Here is a 13,575-nt window from a genome sequence, read left to right on the forward strand (position 1 = left end):
AGACCTTTAAATCACGTTTAAAGACTCATTTATTTTCCCTGTTTTATCATTAGTGTTATGATGTGTTTTTAATCTTGTATTCTTTTACTGCTGTCTTTTTTTATGGTTGTTTTTATTGTGTTTTAAATTTTTAATTGTTTTTTATGTTGTGAAGCGCCTTGAGACGATTTTGTCGTGAATTGGCGCTATATAAATTAATAAATTTGAATTTAAATTTGAGTCGGAGCGCAGACAAGCCAATTGTCTAAGTAGGATAGGATTCTTAATCCAAGAGCTTGCAGTGGGGCTAGTGCTGCAGCCATATATCTGGTAAATGTACGAGGGGCGAGAGGGAGGCCGAAAGGAAGCACCCTGAACTGGTATGCCTGACTCTCGAAAACAAAGAGGAGAAACTGCCTGTGACGAGGCGCCACTGGCACATGGAAATAGGTGTCCTTTAAGTTGACACTTGTGAACCAGTCTCCTGGTGTGATAGCTTGAAGGATGTCTACTGTGCGGCGCATGTGAAACTACAGCACCTTGAGATAATGATTCAGACATCAGAGATCGAGGATAGGACGAAAGCTGCCATCCTTCTTTGGAACAAGGAAGTAAATTGAATAGAACCCCCTGAGCTGGTCTGAACTGTGAACTGGCTCTATGGCCCCCTTCTCCAGGAGTTCCAAAATCTCCCGTTGTACGATGGAAGACTGCACAGAGTCGGAAACAACAGTCATCCTCACCCCATTGAACTTTGGAGGAGGACATCTGAACTGAATTCTGTAACGCTCGAACAAGGTTGAAATGACCCATGGGTCTTAAACTTGAGCCTCCAAGTGGCTGAGATGATTTCGTGAAAAACGGCTGGGGGCCAAACGTTGGCAGTCAGACCCGACCACCTCTGCCTGGCATCCCTGAGGACCTCTGGGTGCGATCACTGGAAGCTCTGTGAAACCGTTCAGTTCTCGGGGGTCTGCCAGTAGGCTCCCGAAAGGCAGGCCACTGAGAGAGCTGGCCCTCAACTGCAAAAGCACGTGCAGCTCTGGGAGTAGGTGGGAGCCTGGATGTAGAGTAAAAAGCTGTAGCACGTCTGACTGGCTGAGGTCTGGAAGACCGGTGTAGGTCAACAAACTGTCACCAAGATTTACTAGCCTCAACAGCATGCTCCAAAGTTTGTTGGGTCGCAGGTCCAAATACTTGGCCTGGAAGAACCGGCAGTGAACGGAGTGTGCCTCTGCAGGATTTGGACAGGGCAGACTGCGCAAGCCACACCTGACGTCTAGTGATGGTAAGGGTTTACATCAGTCTGCCAAGCTCTCTGGACATATAAGCAAAGGTTTGGAGTGAGGCATCACTAAGACTTTGCATAGCATCATCAACCTCTGCCTCCCTCAAAGACTTTGAGAGGGCAAGGGCTAAATGGGACAGTGAGTTGCCTAGGTGACCAATGCAAGCAGCTATGTCATAGGTTTTGGTGAGGAGGTCATCAGTGACCCTACACTGAGGTCGTGGGCAGCGGGCATCCGGCCGAGCAGCATCAGCCGGAGCCACAACCAGGTTCTCAATAATGCCGTCAACGGCGGGCATACGGTTCAGACCGTACTGCGCGGAATCACACATAGAACTAAGGGCTCTGCAGTCCTGCGATAGATAGGTCAATGATTTGGGGTCTGCCCAACATCGGTGGAGCTCCTTGATATATGGTTGCGAAACTGGAACGTTGAACTCAGGCTTCTGAGTGACTTTGAAAAAGGCACTTGAAGCGGTGGTTTCTGCAGGGGGATTGTCGACCCCAAGCCTGGATAAAGCCAAATGAACAGCTTGCTTGACAAAGGATAGTCCAGGTCTGGTTTGCGGCAGGGACTCTGCCTCAGAGGTGCGAGAGCCCACTAGTGAATGGCTTGGAGAGAGACCCCTCTCATCCTGATCCTCCACACAGTTTATATCACTTGTTATATACAAGGAATCAGTCGCAGCAATAGACATGACATCTTCCTCCTGCTGAGTAACTACATCGGTCTGATCAGCCTCATTAGGGACAACAGGAACTGTCACAGCATCCCTAGGCTGTAGATTCAGAAGCAAGAACTTAATCTGAGCAAACTCAGAAGTCAATGTTTCGACCTTTTCAGCCAAAGCATGGTCATGAGTAACCTTCTTAGCAGAAGGGGCTCCTGCATGTGGGCATTTACGGTGCTTTGGTTCCTTCCTGGGGCTGGAGGCCAAAGTCGCACTAGACATTCCACTTTCCAATGCCGCAAGTCTAGCAGACCTCTCTGCCAGTAGCATGCTGGCACAATTAAGGCAGGCATCGCCAATCAGGGCTTCCCTCAGGTGTCCGATCCGAAGACACGAGGGGCAAAACATATGACCATCATCTGGGCTCAAGGGAGCCAAACAGGTACTACAGCCATGCAACAAAGGCCCTGTCAACATTGTAAACTGCATGCAGATGGCTAACGCAAGCCCTGACAGTTACAGATAGAAAGACAAAGCGTGAATCACACACAGTGTAAATAGTAACACAAGGCACGGAGCATGAATCACTCTCAGCATAATGCTAACACAAGGCACAGAGCGTGAAGTGCTCACAGCTGTAGGCTTGACACGAGGCACGGAGCGTGAAGCACTCACAGCCGTAGACTTGACATGAGGCACTGAGCGTGAAGCACTCACAGCCGTAGACTTGGAACGAGGCACGGAGCGTGAAGCACTCACAGCGTAAAAGTTAATACAATGCACGGAGCGTGAAACACTCACACCGTAAAAGCTAATACAAGGCACGGAGCGTAAAGCACTCACAGTGTAAAAGTTAATACAACGCACGGAGCGTGAAACACAGCGTAAAAGCTAATACAACGCATGGAGTGTGAAGCACTCACAGCGTAAAAGCTAATACAAGGCACGGAGCGTAAAGCACTCACAGTGTAAAAGTTAATACAAGGCACGGAGTGTGAAACACTCACAGCCACAGCAATAACACAATGCACACAGCTGAAATACTCACAGACCAAGTTCTAAGTTACTTACAGCAACGATGACAACACTAGCTGCTAGCGGAGCTGTTAAACAGCAAAATGGCGGCAGCGCAGACGAAGTACTTCAAGGAGTGGAAAACACTCACGGCAAGCCCAAGACAGTACACTATACTGGTTCTGATACACACACTACCACATAGTTAACGGGATTAGTGACACAACTAAACAAGTAGCCAGCTTTCGTCATAACAACACAGCTAATGTGCACAGAGGAAAATACACAGCAGGGCAGCGGTGAAGGCACGCACCCGGCGTTTAGGAAGGTGTACTCACGACAGGCATCAGTTAAAGAATACAATAAACGGTGAAGCTGTGTCTCGCAGCCTCTGGAGGACGTGTGGAGTGCACGTAGCTCCAACCAAAGGTGGGTTGCGAGGCTACAAGCGAGAGCGGCAGTCGCAGCTAAATGCATTCTCAACCTCTAATGCTGCATTCACACCGGGTGTGACATGAGCGACAGCAGCGACAGGTTGACATGTAATCCCTATGGAATGACACGTTTTGGTGCCAAGTCACGCAGCGCAACGCGATGGACGCGAATGAAGCGACGCGAGTGAAGCGATTTTGAGCGATCGGAGCGTTTGTGGCGCGATATTGCGTTGCATCACGTCGCGTTGCCCTCCTCCCCAAGTTGAAAAATCTGAACTTCTTCATCTCGTTGCGCCGCAATGACCAATCAGGGACTGAATATGTAGTGACGTGGAGATGTCTGGAGTTTGACTGAAGATGTGAACATGTCCTGTCTCTGGTAGCAGCCTGTGAGCAAGACTTATGTCTCTTTTGTCCTTTATTTCACAATTATGACAGAGTTTTTGGAGCGAGCAGCATCCCCACAGCAGCGGGGAGCGGAGTTTCTTTTTCTTTTTATTTTACGTGCGCGCGCGAGCGAATCCTCTGTGGAGAATATTTTATTAATTAACTACACAGATGTATAATAAAACAAATGGTGACTGGTTTCTAAACACAGTTATGACAGTTTTTTGGGAAAGAACGAGGAACAGCCCCACAGCAAGCAGCAGAGTTTCTTTTTTAAAAATTGTTTACATGTGCGCGCGTGAACGGGATAGGAGGTCCTCAAACTGGGTCCCGCAGAGGTGGAAGGACCGCTGAAAGCTGCCATCATCCAGACGCAGCTCCTGCAGCAAATAATGATACTCCCTGTATTTGGAGCTTTCCACAACAACTCGCTCCGTGTGATCAAGGTCCGTCATGTTAACTTGACTGAAAACCGGAGCCGGCGAGCGAATGGAAGCTCCTCCTATTTGATGACGCACCGGGGCGAATTTAAGCAGCAAAAGCAGAGCGACACACCGGGCGAAGGAGGCGCGTCCGTCGCCACAAGACCCCCGCAAATTTGTGGCATCTGATCGCGCCCGGTGTGAATGCAGCACAAGAATGCAAGAATGTAGAAAAGAAGCGAGCACTGGGTGCGTCTGGCATATAAAGACAACCAGTGATGTCACCTAGGTCACATACAATGGCATGACTTTGTTAGTATATATTCTCGACCTCTCTGTGCTTGCACACATGTAGTTATCCAGGTGCTAAAGCACCGCCCTCTGGCGGTTAGGAGGAATGAAATAGAACCCCAAGGAATTCAGAAAAAACAACAACATTTGCAAACCAGCATAATAATAATAGTAAACAGTAAACCAGTTTTGTGGTGTGTGGTATCAAGTCAAGTATGGGAGTATGACCTGGTGTTGGTGTATGAACATGATAATTGGACAGACTGAATGTAAGGATCATTATGAAATACAAACTGCATAGTATTCTATAATAAATCTGGAAAGACACCCAAGGTACCTCAGAAGGAGTTTTAGGCTTCTGTGGCTATTGTAAAAATGGCCGTTTTTCAGAACCACCAACCAGCTTTGTGATGAGTGAAACAGAAAAGGACTTTCATGCAGGAAGACAGAGGCTTTGAGTCTCTCGGCTTCTGCCATACACTAACTGAAATTCTGCATCTTCTTTTGAAGAAAATCCTTCTCAGCACCACTCCTCATTGACTCATCTTTAACTGCTTACTACAGTTAAGGGTCATGGGGGGCTGGAGTCTATCCCAGCAGTCATAGGGCGTGAGGTGGGGTTCACCCTGGACAGGATGCCAGTTTGTCGCTGGGCCACATATAGACAAACAAACACATTCACATGCAACCCTATGGACAATTTAAAGTTTCTAATCCACTCAACCTGCATGTCTTTTGGATGTGGGAGGAAGCCGGAGCACCTGGAGAGAACCCACAGAAAACAATGGGAGAACATGCAGACTCCACACAGAAAGGCCACAGGTGGGAATCGATCCCATGACTTTTTTGCTGTGAGGCAACAGTGCTAACCACCATTCCACCATGCTGCCAGGTAAAAAGGCTATTTTATGCAATTCTGAGGAACACAACACGATGACTGCCAATCTGAGGGAAGGCAGCATGATGCAGGGTGCTCCTTCAAACCAAATAATCCAAGATGGTGGAAAACACTCCAAAACAGCTGTATTTCTATATAAATCTGTATTTTGTAAAAGTCAGCAAGAAAATTCACTGTGAAAGACATTGGACTGCAACAAATCAAATGAACTTTGGTTCTGTTAAATAGCCGAGCATGGAGGAAAAACTCAGCCCTGTCATTTATAATCTATTAAACATTGTGCTCATGAACGGCAAGTAACCATGAGCTGGCCACGCCCCAGGAACACCCATCATGCTCCAAACGCCAACTGCTTTTGTAGCTAATGCTCCTGCTCTGTGCAGTGCTTACATGGACTGGATGTTGGGTATGTTCACTGAGTTCAGTGATTCAGTTGCCTTTTTCAGTGAGTAAACACCCGCTGATGTTCACTTTGTGGACAAAGCTGTGATCTTTGTGAAATCAGTGGACATGCTGATTGCAGAAGCTGAGTTTGGCTTTTCTGAATCAAGACTAAAATCCATGCTTTCTATGATGCGCAGACATGCAAAGATGTACTGCCGATATTCATGCTTGCATACTCGACCAAAGAACAGAACTTGGGTCAGTTTGGTTCACAATCAGTTCAGAGTTGGTCACTGGTGGGAGCAGCAGAGGTGATGTCTGTTTGGTTTTGAAAGTCTGATGTAATGACTCCTTTTGAGTCATCTAATTGTTTTTTGCTTCTTCCTTACTTTCTCTTTTTCTCTGCCTCTTTTTCCAGTGCACCAGTGAACCTCCTCCCTCCTGCATCCTCCTCATCTCCTTATGTTTTTGTGTAAATAAGTAAATAATGTCTGTGTTGTTGTGGAAGCCTGTGCTAACTCTGCCTTTCCTTCTCCTCCATATCCACCTTAGCTGCAGTGTGGCAGTATTTTTACTTATAATATACTTTCACGTTCACAGTGATGCTGCAGTATTCAGATCTCAGAAAGTTCTATGCAAATATTGAGTGTAACTCTCACCGAACAATTGCTCCGAGTTCCTCTGAACAGTGTGTTTCCTGTCCTTCTCCTCACTGCCCATTCAAAACAAACTCTCCCCCAGAGGTCAAAGTTGAGAATAGAGCACGATCATTGGTTGAGGGCGAAGCTGAGGCCTCAGTGGAAGCTGCAAGGTGCAGTGTGAGAAAGAAACAGTTGGAGTTACAGGTGTGTAACTCCGGGCCGATGACGAGTATGTGTCATGATGATGATGATGATGATGATGACATATATAGACTCACGCTTCTATATATGATTTTAGCTCAAATACCAATTGGCAGTATGCAAATAGTATCGCTTACTGCAAACCCTTTATTTCCCCTCAGCTTCTCAAATTGATCATATGCAAACACAAAGTAAAACATCAAATGAATCAAACTTCAAAAAGTTGTAAAATGGACATGAGTGGAAATAAAATAAAATGCAAGAAAACAAAAGGCTATGATCGATACAAGAAACATAAATAACAGCATGCAATGAGCATTGGAGACAAGCACGCAAATACAAAAAGTTCCATGAGCTAAAATTGTTTTGCAAAGTATTTGCCTGCGAGTAGTAAGATAGTAGTAGTACCAGAACTCTGCTTGTGTACCAATCTCAACCTGGCTGGAACATCTGAACCCTGTGACCTGCATGTAGACCTGCACAGGACGTTTCTGTTTTCTCTGTCCTCTTGGTGCTGCAGCATCTCTGTGCCACGGAGTGTGTGTGGAGGTGGACTCAGACACAGAGGCCGTGGCCTACGAAGGCTTCAAACTGGGCTGCATCTCCTGTAAGATGAGGAGCGAGGTGTCCGCCATCGCCATAGTAGACTGGTTCTTCAAGGCTGCAGACGAAGAAGAGTTCTCTCACGTGAGTACAGAAACAAATGATGACAGAAAAGTTCAGAGACCTCAGATGTTCACAAGTCATCAGCAAGTCTTGGGAACTTAGCTTTTATTTGTTTGTGTGTGTGTGTGTATCTCCGTGACGTGCTGACGCGCAGTGCAACCATCTGTACGGGGTCTAACAGCCATGATAATACATATACATCCTCTGACACATGAGGTGGACTGACAATGAATGTGTGATATCATGGTCATTCTGGATGTTACTGTCATGATCTGGCCCATTTGGGCCAGCTGTTCTGATTCTGGACTTTGTTTTTTCCTCTTTCATGTTCTGAGCCTTTTGTCTTTTAGTCATGTATAGTCCCGCTTAGGTTATGTCTGGTCTTGTTTCATGTTCATGTCAGGTTGTCATGCTTATGTTATCATTAGTTTTGTTTCTGTTTTCCTGGTATTTGTCAATCATATTCACTTAGTCACTTCAGTCCTAGTTTGTTTCTGTTCATTTATGCTTTGGTCTACAGTTCGGTTTATCACATTTCTGGTATTTTGCTTTTGTCACAGATATTGGTCATTATTTATCTCTGATTATGTTCCATTTATTATTTATCTGTTAAGTCCATTTATTTATATCTTATAGTCACTGGCTGTTGTCATTCTGTTCATTATTTAGTCTTAGTTTATACTGTTATCTCACCATTGTTTATTGCATTCACTTTTATATTTTGATCCATCTCACTCCGGTTATCAATCAATCAATCAATTTTATTTATATAGCGCCAAATCACAACAAACAGTTGCCCCAAGGTGCTTTATATTGTAAGGCAAGGCCATACAATAATTACGTAAAAACCCCAATGGTCAAAACGACCCCCTGTGAGCAAGCACTTGGCGACAGTGGGAAGGAAAAACTCCCTTTTAACAGGAAGAAACCTCCAGCAGAACCAGGCTCAGGGAGGGGCAGTCTTCTGCTGGGACTGGTTGGGGCTGAGGGAGAGAACCAGGAAAAAGACATGCTGTGGAGGGGAGCAGAGATCAATCACTAATGATTAAATGCAGAGTGGTGCATACAGAGCAAAAAGAGAAAGAACACTCAGTGCATCATGGGAACCCCCCAGCAGTCTAAGTCTATAGCAGCATAACTAAGGGATGGTTCAGGGTCACCTGATCCAGCCCTAACTATAAGCTTTAGCAAAAAGGAAAGTTTTAAGCCTAATCTTAAAAGTAGAGAGGGTGTCTGTCTCCCTGATCTGAATTGGGAGCTGGTTCCACAGGAGAGGAGCCTGAAAGCTGAAGGCTCTGCCTCCCATTCTATTCTTACAAACCCTAGGAACTACAAGTAAGCCTGCAGTCTGAGAGTGAAGCGCTCTAATGGGGTGATATGGTACTATGAGGTCCCTAAGATAAGATGGGACCTGATTATTCAAAACCTTATAAGTAAGAAGAAGAATTTTAAATTCTATTCTAGAACTAACAGGAAGCCAATGAAGAGAGGCCAATATGGGTGAGATATGCTCTCTCCTTCTAGTCCCCGTTAGTACTCTAGCTGCAGCATTTTGAATTAACTGAAGGCTTTTCAGGGAACTTTTAGGACAACCTGATAATAATGAATTACAATAGTCAATTACAATAGTTATAGTTTAGGTATAGGTTATAGTTTTAAGATAATTGATTTCTTTGTTTACTGCCATCTTCTTAGTTCTGTCTGGTCTGATTTATATATGATTCTATTTTAGCTCTGTTCATTGTTCTATGTTTCTTTCACGCCCGCACAAATATGTTCCCACTCCATATCACTGCACCAGCCATTGTGTTTTTGTCTCACACTTTGTTTCTGTCTGCTTTGTATTTTCGCTCACTCCCGCTCTTGCACTTGCTCACGTGTCTTTGTTACTTTCATCACTCCACTGTGTTTTCCTGCCTTCACTCTCTTGCACTTACCTTTTGTCTTCCCTGGTCACGCCCCCTTCCAGAACCTTCCCTGACACCTGTGTCTTGTTCCACTAATTACATCACCACATGACCATTATTTAAGCCCTCACAGTCTCACAGTCCCTTGCTCGATTACAGTACACACAACCGCATAGCGGTATCACATAACTAGGTTTTTGTCCAACACCAGGGATCTCCATGGGCTCTTTTATGGTGGAAGTCCTCCACAGTTAAATCCTCTTGCTCCACAGTAAAATTGCTTGCTGTCAATAAAATCAATGTCTATAAGTACATTGTAGGTATTTTGTACAAACTCAATATATTTCCCATAAATATAGTGTCACACAGCTGTTCTGTTTTTACAGAAACAAGAACTCACAGAGTAACAGATCACTGCTCCTAACAATCTTTGGCCCCACCATCTGAGACTGCTCTGCCCTACGATTGGATATTAGAAAACCATGTGACGGTGAACCAATTCCGATTGGACACTCACATTGCGCACGTCGTCACACAGCTTCTATGAGGAGTACAAAGATGGTGGACGGCTGGCCGAAAGTCCGCAGAGTTAAGAAAAACAACAGTAAAAAAAAAAATTACAACAGAAAACCCTGAATATCTGTAAGACTTTATTTGTACAACGTATGACTCTGAAACTCGGAAAAATCTGTATAATTTACGGACAATCCGTATAGGTTGACATGTATGCCTAGGAACGAATCCAGATGGACCAGGTCGGTGCACGACAGCCAGCATGCAGCCGGGCTGGACAGAAAGGCACATTATGGGCACAGGTGGCCAAACACTCAATCATCTTTATACTTTTATTTATTCCCCTTTTTGACAGATATGTGCCAGTAATCATTACATATGGATCAATAACGTAATACAGTGATGTAGATGGCACCATGGCCGCATCCATATGAAATTAGAGGTGTCCAGCCCATGTACAGGCCTCTGGCGAGGTCATGGCCTCCTGTGCCTCTCCTGTACCTTTCAGCCCAGCCAGGATAACAGCTGATCGAAGTGCTGCATATGCGTGTGGCTGGTTCTTTCAAACACCATGCTCTGTGTGTGTGTGTGTGTGTGTGGGGTGGGGGGGGGGGCGTGAACTGCCACACAAGCGCTTAGTTGTGTGTGCGTGCTCATACACAGCTGCTCGCTTTCCTGCTTGTGTGCCCACAACAAACAGCTGACTCTCTGGTGGGTAGGAGAGACAGTGCGAGTGAGTGCGTCCGCATTCGACCTGTACTCTGGGTAATCGACCTGGATTCGGGAGCTGCTGCACTAAATGTGCAATGCTGAATGTGCGCGAATCATTCGAGCCGCCTTCGACCCACATTCTGGGTATTCATACGGCATTCGTACATGGCTGTGCAAATGCCTGTCTTACACAGTAAAATCACTAGTGTAAAACAAACACTGACAGTGTTAACTAACACTGACTGGTGATTTTACTGTGTATATGACTGTGGCTCGAATTCTGGCTGTTTTTGGCATTCAGCCTGATTCAGCCTCATTTGTGCCAAGTGTGCTAAGTTGCTCCAGTGTTGGTAAAAAAAAAAAAAAAAAAAAAAAAAAGCTAAATAAATACGAGGTCTGTTAGAAGAGGATCCGACCTTTTTATTTTTCAACAACCATATGGATTTGAATCACATGTGATTGCATCAGCCCAGGCCCGGCGCCAGAAAAAAAATATTAAGTGGGCAATGAGTTTATCACAGGGGGCGGGGTCACTCCCCCCCCCGCCCCCAAAAAAAGTGCGTACCGCAGGAGACGTGCCTCTGAGCGTGCGTAATGAATTGGGTGCGCTCCTGGAAAGCTCGTGTATTTAGGCTGCACCGTTGTAAGAGACTGACTAAGAGTAAAGAGTGATGACAGTATTTTCTTAATTATTATTTGAACGTATAGACCCTCGGTCAAGTGATCTCCTGCATACCACAAGAGCCGGTGTTCTGTTGAGATGAGGTGCACCAACTTTCGACAATGAGCTGTGACGTACCTTCGTGTTGTCCAATAGGAACAACGCGTCGGGCCAAAACACGGAAGACTCGTGGCAGAAACCACTGATCTGTACAAAATGGATTGGAACAATCCGACTGGTGCAGAAACCACTGATCTGAACAAAACATTAACGTGTGACAGGACTGCTCATTTAGAGAGCAGTTATCTGAAGAAAAATCATTGGAAATGTTTTTTTGTTGTTGTTTGTTACCTCAAAATTTCTAATTACTGTTAAAAAAAGTTTAGAACACTTGTAATTAAAATAGCTAAACAAATCAATAAATGGTTCTTTAGAAACCTTTCATCTGTAAATTAAAACCACCTGTTATTTCAGATTAGATAATTTCTTGTGAACCTCAGACATTTATTTTTAGACAAATAAAATAACATGGAAACTTGTATATTTTTTAAGTGTGGTAGATTATTTATATCTCATTTCAACCAGAAAAACAAACACTAAATAAATACAAATGTTTATTATAAATGCAAAAGGAAATAATTTAACAATGACTTAGTGTGATTGTAAAGTAGGATTTCTGTGACATAAACCTCATGATGAATTTTTTTATAGTCATTTAAACTTGTAATTTCGTCAAAATATGTAATTGCCTTTAATGTTATCAGGACAGAGTCATTTCTAAAATATGAATTTGAGCACAATAAGTGGAGAGCTTCTACTTGTGCAAATGTCTTTTGACTTTGACTCGTGGACATTTTTAATGATCCGTTCATTTATTGTTAAAATATAAAATGAAACAGCTTTTTTTAAAATAATAAAATAGTTGCTGTTGAAAGAGCCTTTTATTTACAACCCCTGGCAAAAATTATGGAATCACCGGCCTCGGAGGATGTTCATTCAGTTGTTTAATTTTGTAGAAAAAAAGCAGATCACAGACATGACACAAAACTAAAGTAATTTCAAATGGCAACTTTCTGGCTTTAAGAAACACTATAAGAAATCAAGAAAAAAAATTGTGGCAGTCAGTAACGGTTACTTTTTTAGACCAAGCAGAGGGAAAAAAATATGGAATCATTCTTTGAATTTTTTTTGAATTTTTCATGATGGACTGCATTTTATTTTTTTTACCCACTTTGTCTTGGCTGGAAGACAGCACTTAAAAAGTCCTCACCAGGCAGCCAAAGAGTCCATTATACTATATACCTTTAGAGATCCCATTAGCTTTCATTTGCCACTTACAATGTGGATAATCCACCAGGAAGAGCAGGGGTCGGGCTGTCTGAGTCTTTATACATATGAGTTCAAATATGATTAATTACTAATCACAGCAAGGCTGCCAAATCATTTGTTATGACGCCTGCCACTGTCCGAGAAGAAAACACAGCTTTCTCTTGTCATTCACACATGCAAATAAACATGACCTGATCCAAAAACAGGCCAAATTTATTATTCAGTATGTGACACGTGAATACAGGTGAGCAGAAGATAGAACACAGCAGTTTGGATTCTAATCTTAATTCTAGTGTCAATGTGGAAGAGGTCAAAGGTCCCAAAGGAAAAACAGAATAAAAATGGAAAAACCTCACTACTGACCCTCTGAGACTCCAGTTTCGTTTCATCTCACAGTCGACAGAACTGTTGGAGTTTTCCCAGAAGAAGGATCAAACCATTTGTTCTGTTGTATGGCTGGGGGGGCCTGGCTGCCTTTTTGTTTCTGTCTTTTGGTTTTCCTCAGGACCTCACCCTGATCACCTGCGGCTCGTCAGGACTCACAGCTGTGGTGCATCTATATGGATTGGAACATGGTGGCATTTAAGACTGGAGTATACAGTGTGTATTTGCGAGAGACTCGACCTTGTGACCAGACGGGTGAGATCGTCGTCTCGGGAGCCATCTCATCATCAGTGGATGCAGAGAACGTCCAGGGTTTGATGCACGGTCTGTGAAAGAGGAGGGGGTGAGGTCTCACGCTCGTCAGCACACTTCCTGAGGTACGTTAGATTTTGTGACTAACATTTATACAGTCAGTAAATGTGGTGTCCCTCACACCTTATTATATTGAGCTGTACGTTAGTCATGTATCGGCTTCCACTGCAGTGGAGTTTTGTGAACTGGATGTTCCATGCCTGCAGGTTGGGAAGCTGATTAGTAATTAAGCCAGGAAGTGTTTGCTGTTTATGTACACCTTTGAGTGGTCTCTCTGTGTGTACAGTGTGGACTCACATAATGGTTCCTTCTTTCACAGACTCGGTTTGTTGCGGCCACCTGGGGGGTGTCGGCGGGGTCCTTGGGTCCGAACAGCTTCTGGCTCCGGACCGTTAGCGCTGCTGGGAGCGCACCGTATCACCACCATGCCAGACCGCACACTCTTTTGTTGTTTTGTATCACTGTTATGTATTAAATTCAGT

The 13,575-nt window shown here is 44.3% G+C and overlaps 1 protein-coding gene across 2 annotated transcripts in view; it reads left to right on the plus strand.

The window, feature by feature from the left end:
• Positions 1 to 13,575, plus strand: part of scn1ba (sodium channel, voltage-gated, type I, beta a) — a 75,198-nt gene that overhangs the window by 46,871 nt on the left and 14,752 nt on the right. For both annotated transcript variants that reach the window (XM_034174173.1, XM_034174172.1), the window contains exon 2: positions 7,131 to 7,297. In XM_034174173.1, coding sequence (XP_034030064.1) covers positions 7,131 to 7,297 — 167 coding nt within the window. The remainder of the gene's footprint in view (positions 1 to 7,130; positions 7,298 to 13,575) is intronic.

This window comes from Thalassophryne amazonica, chromosome 7, assembly GCF_902500255.1.
Source record: "Thalassophryne amazonica chromosome 7, fThaAma1.1, whole genome shotgun sequence".
Lineage (NCBI taxonomy): Eukaryota > Metazoa > Chordata > Actinopteri > Batrachoidiformes > Batrachoididae > Thalassophryne > Thalassophryne amazonica.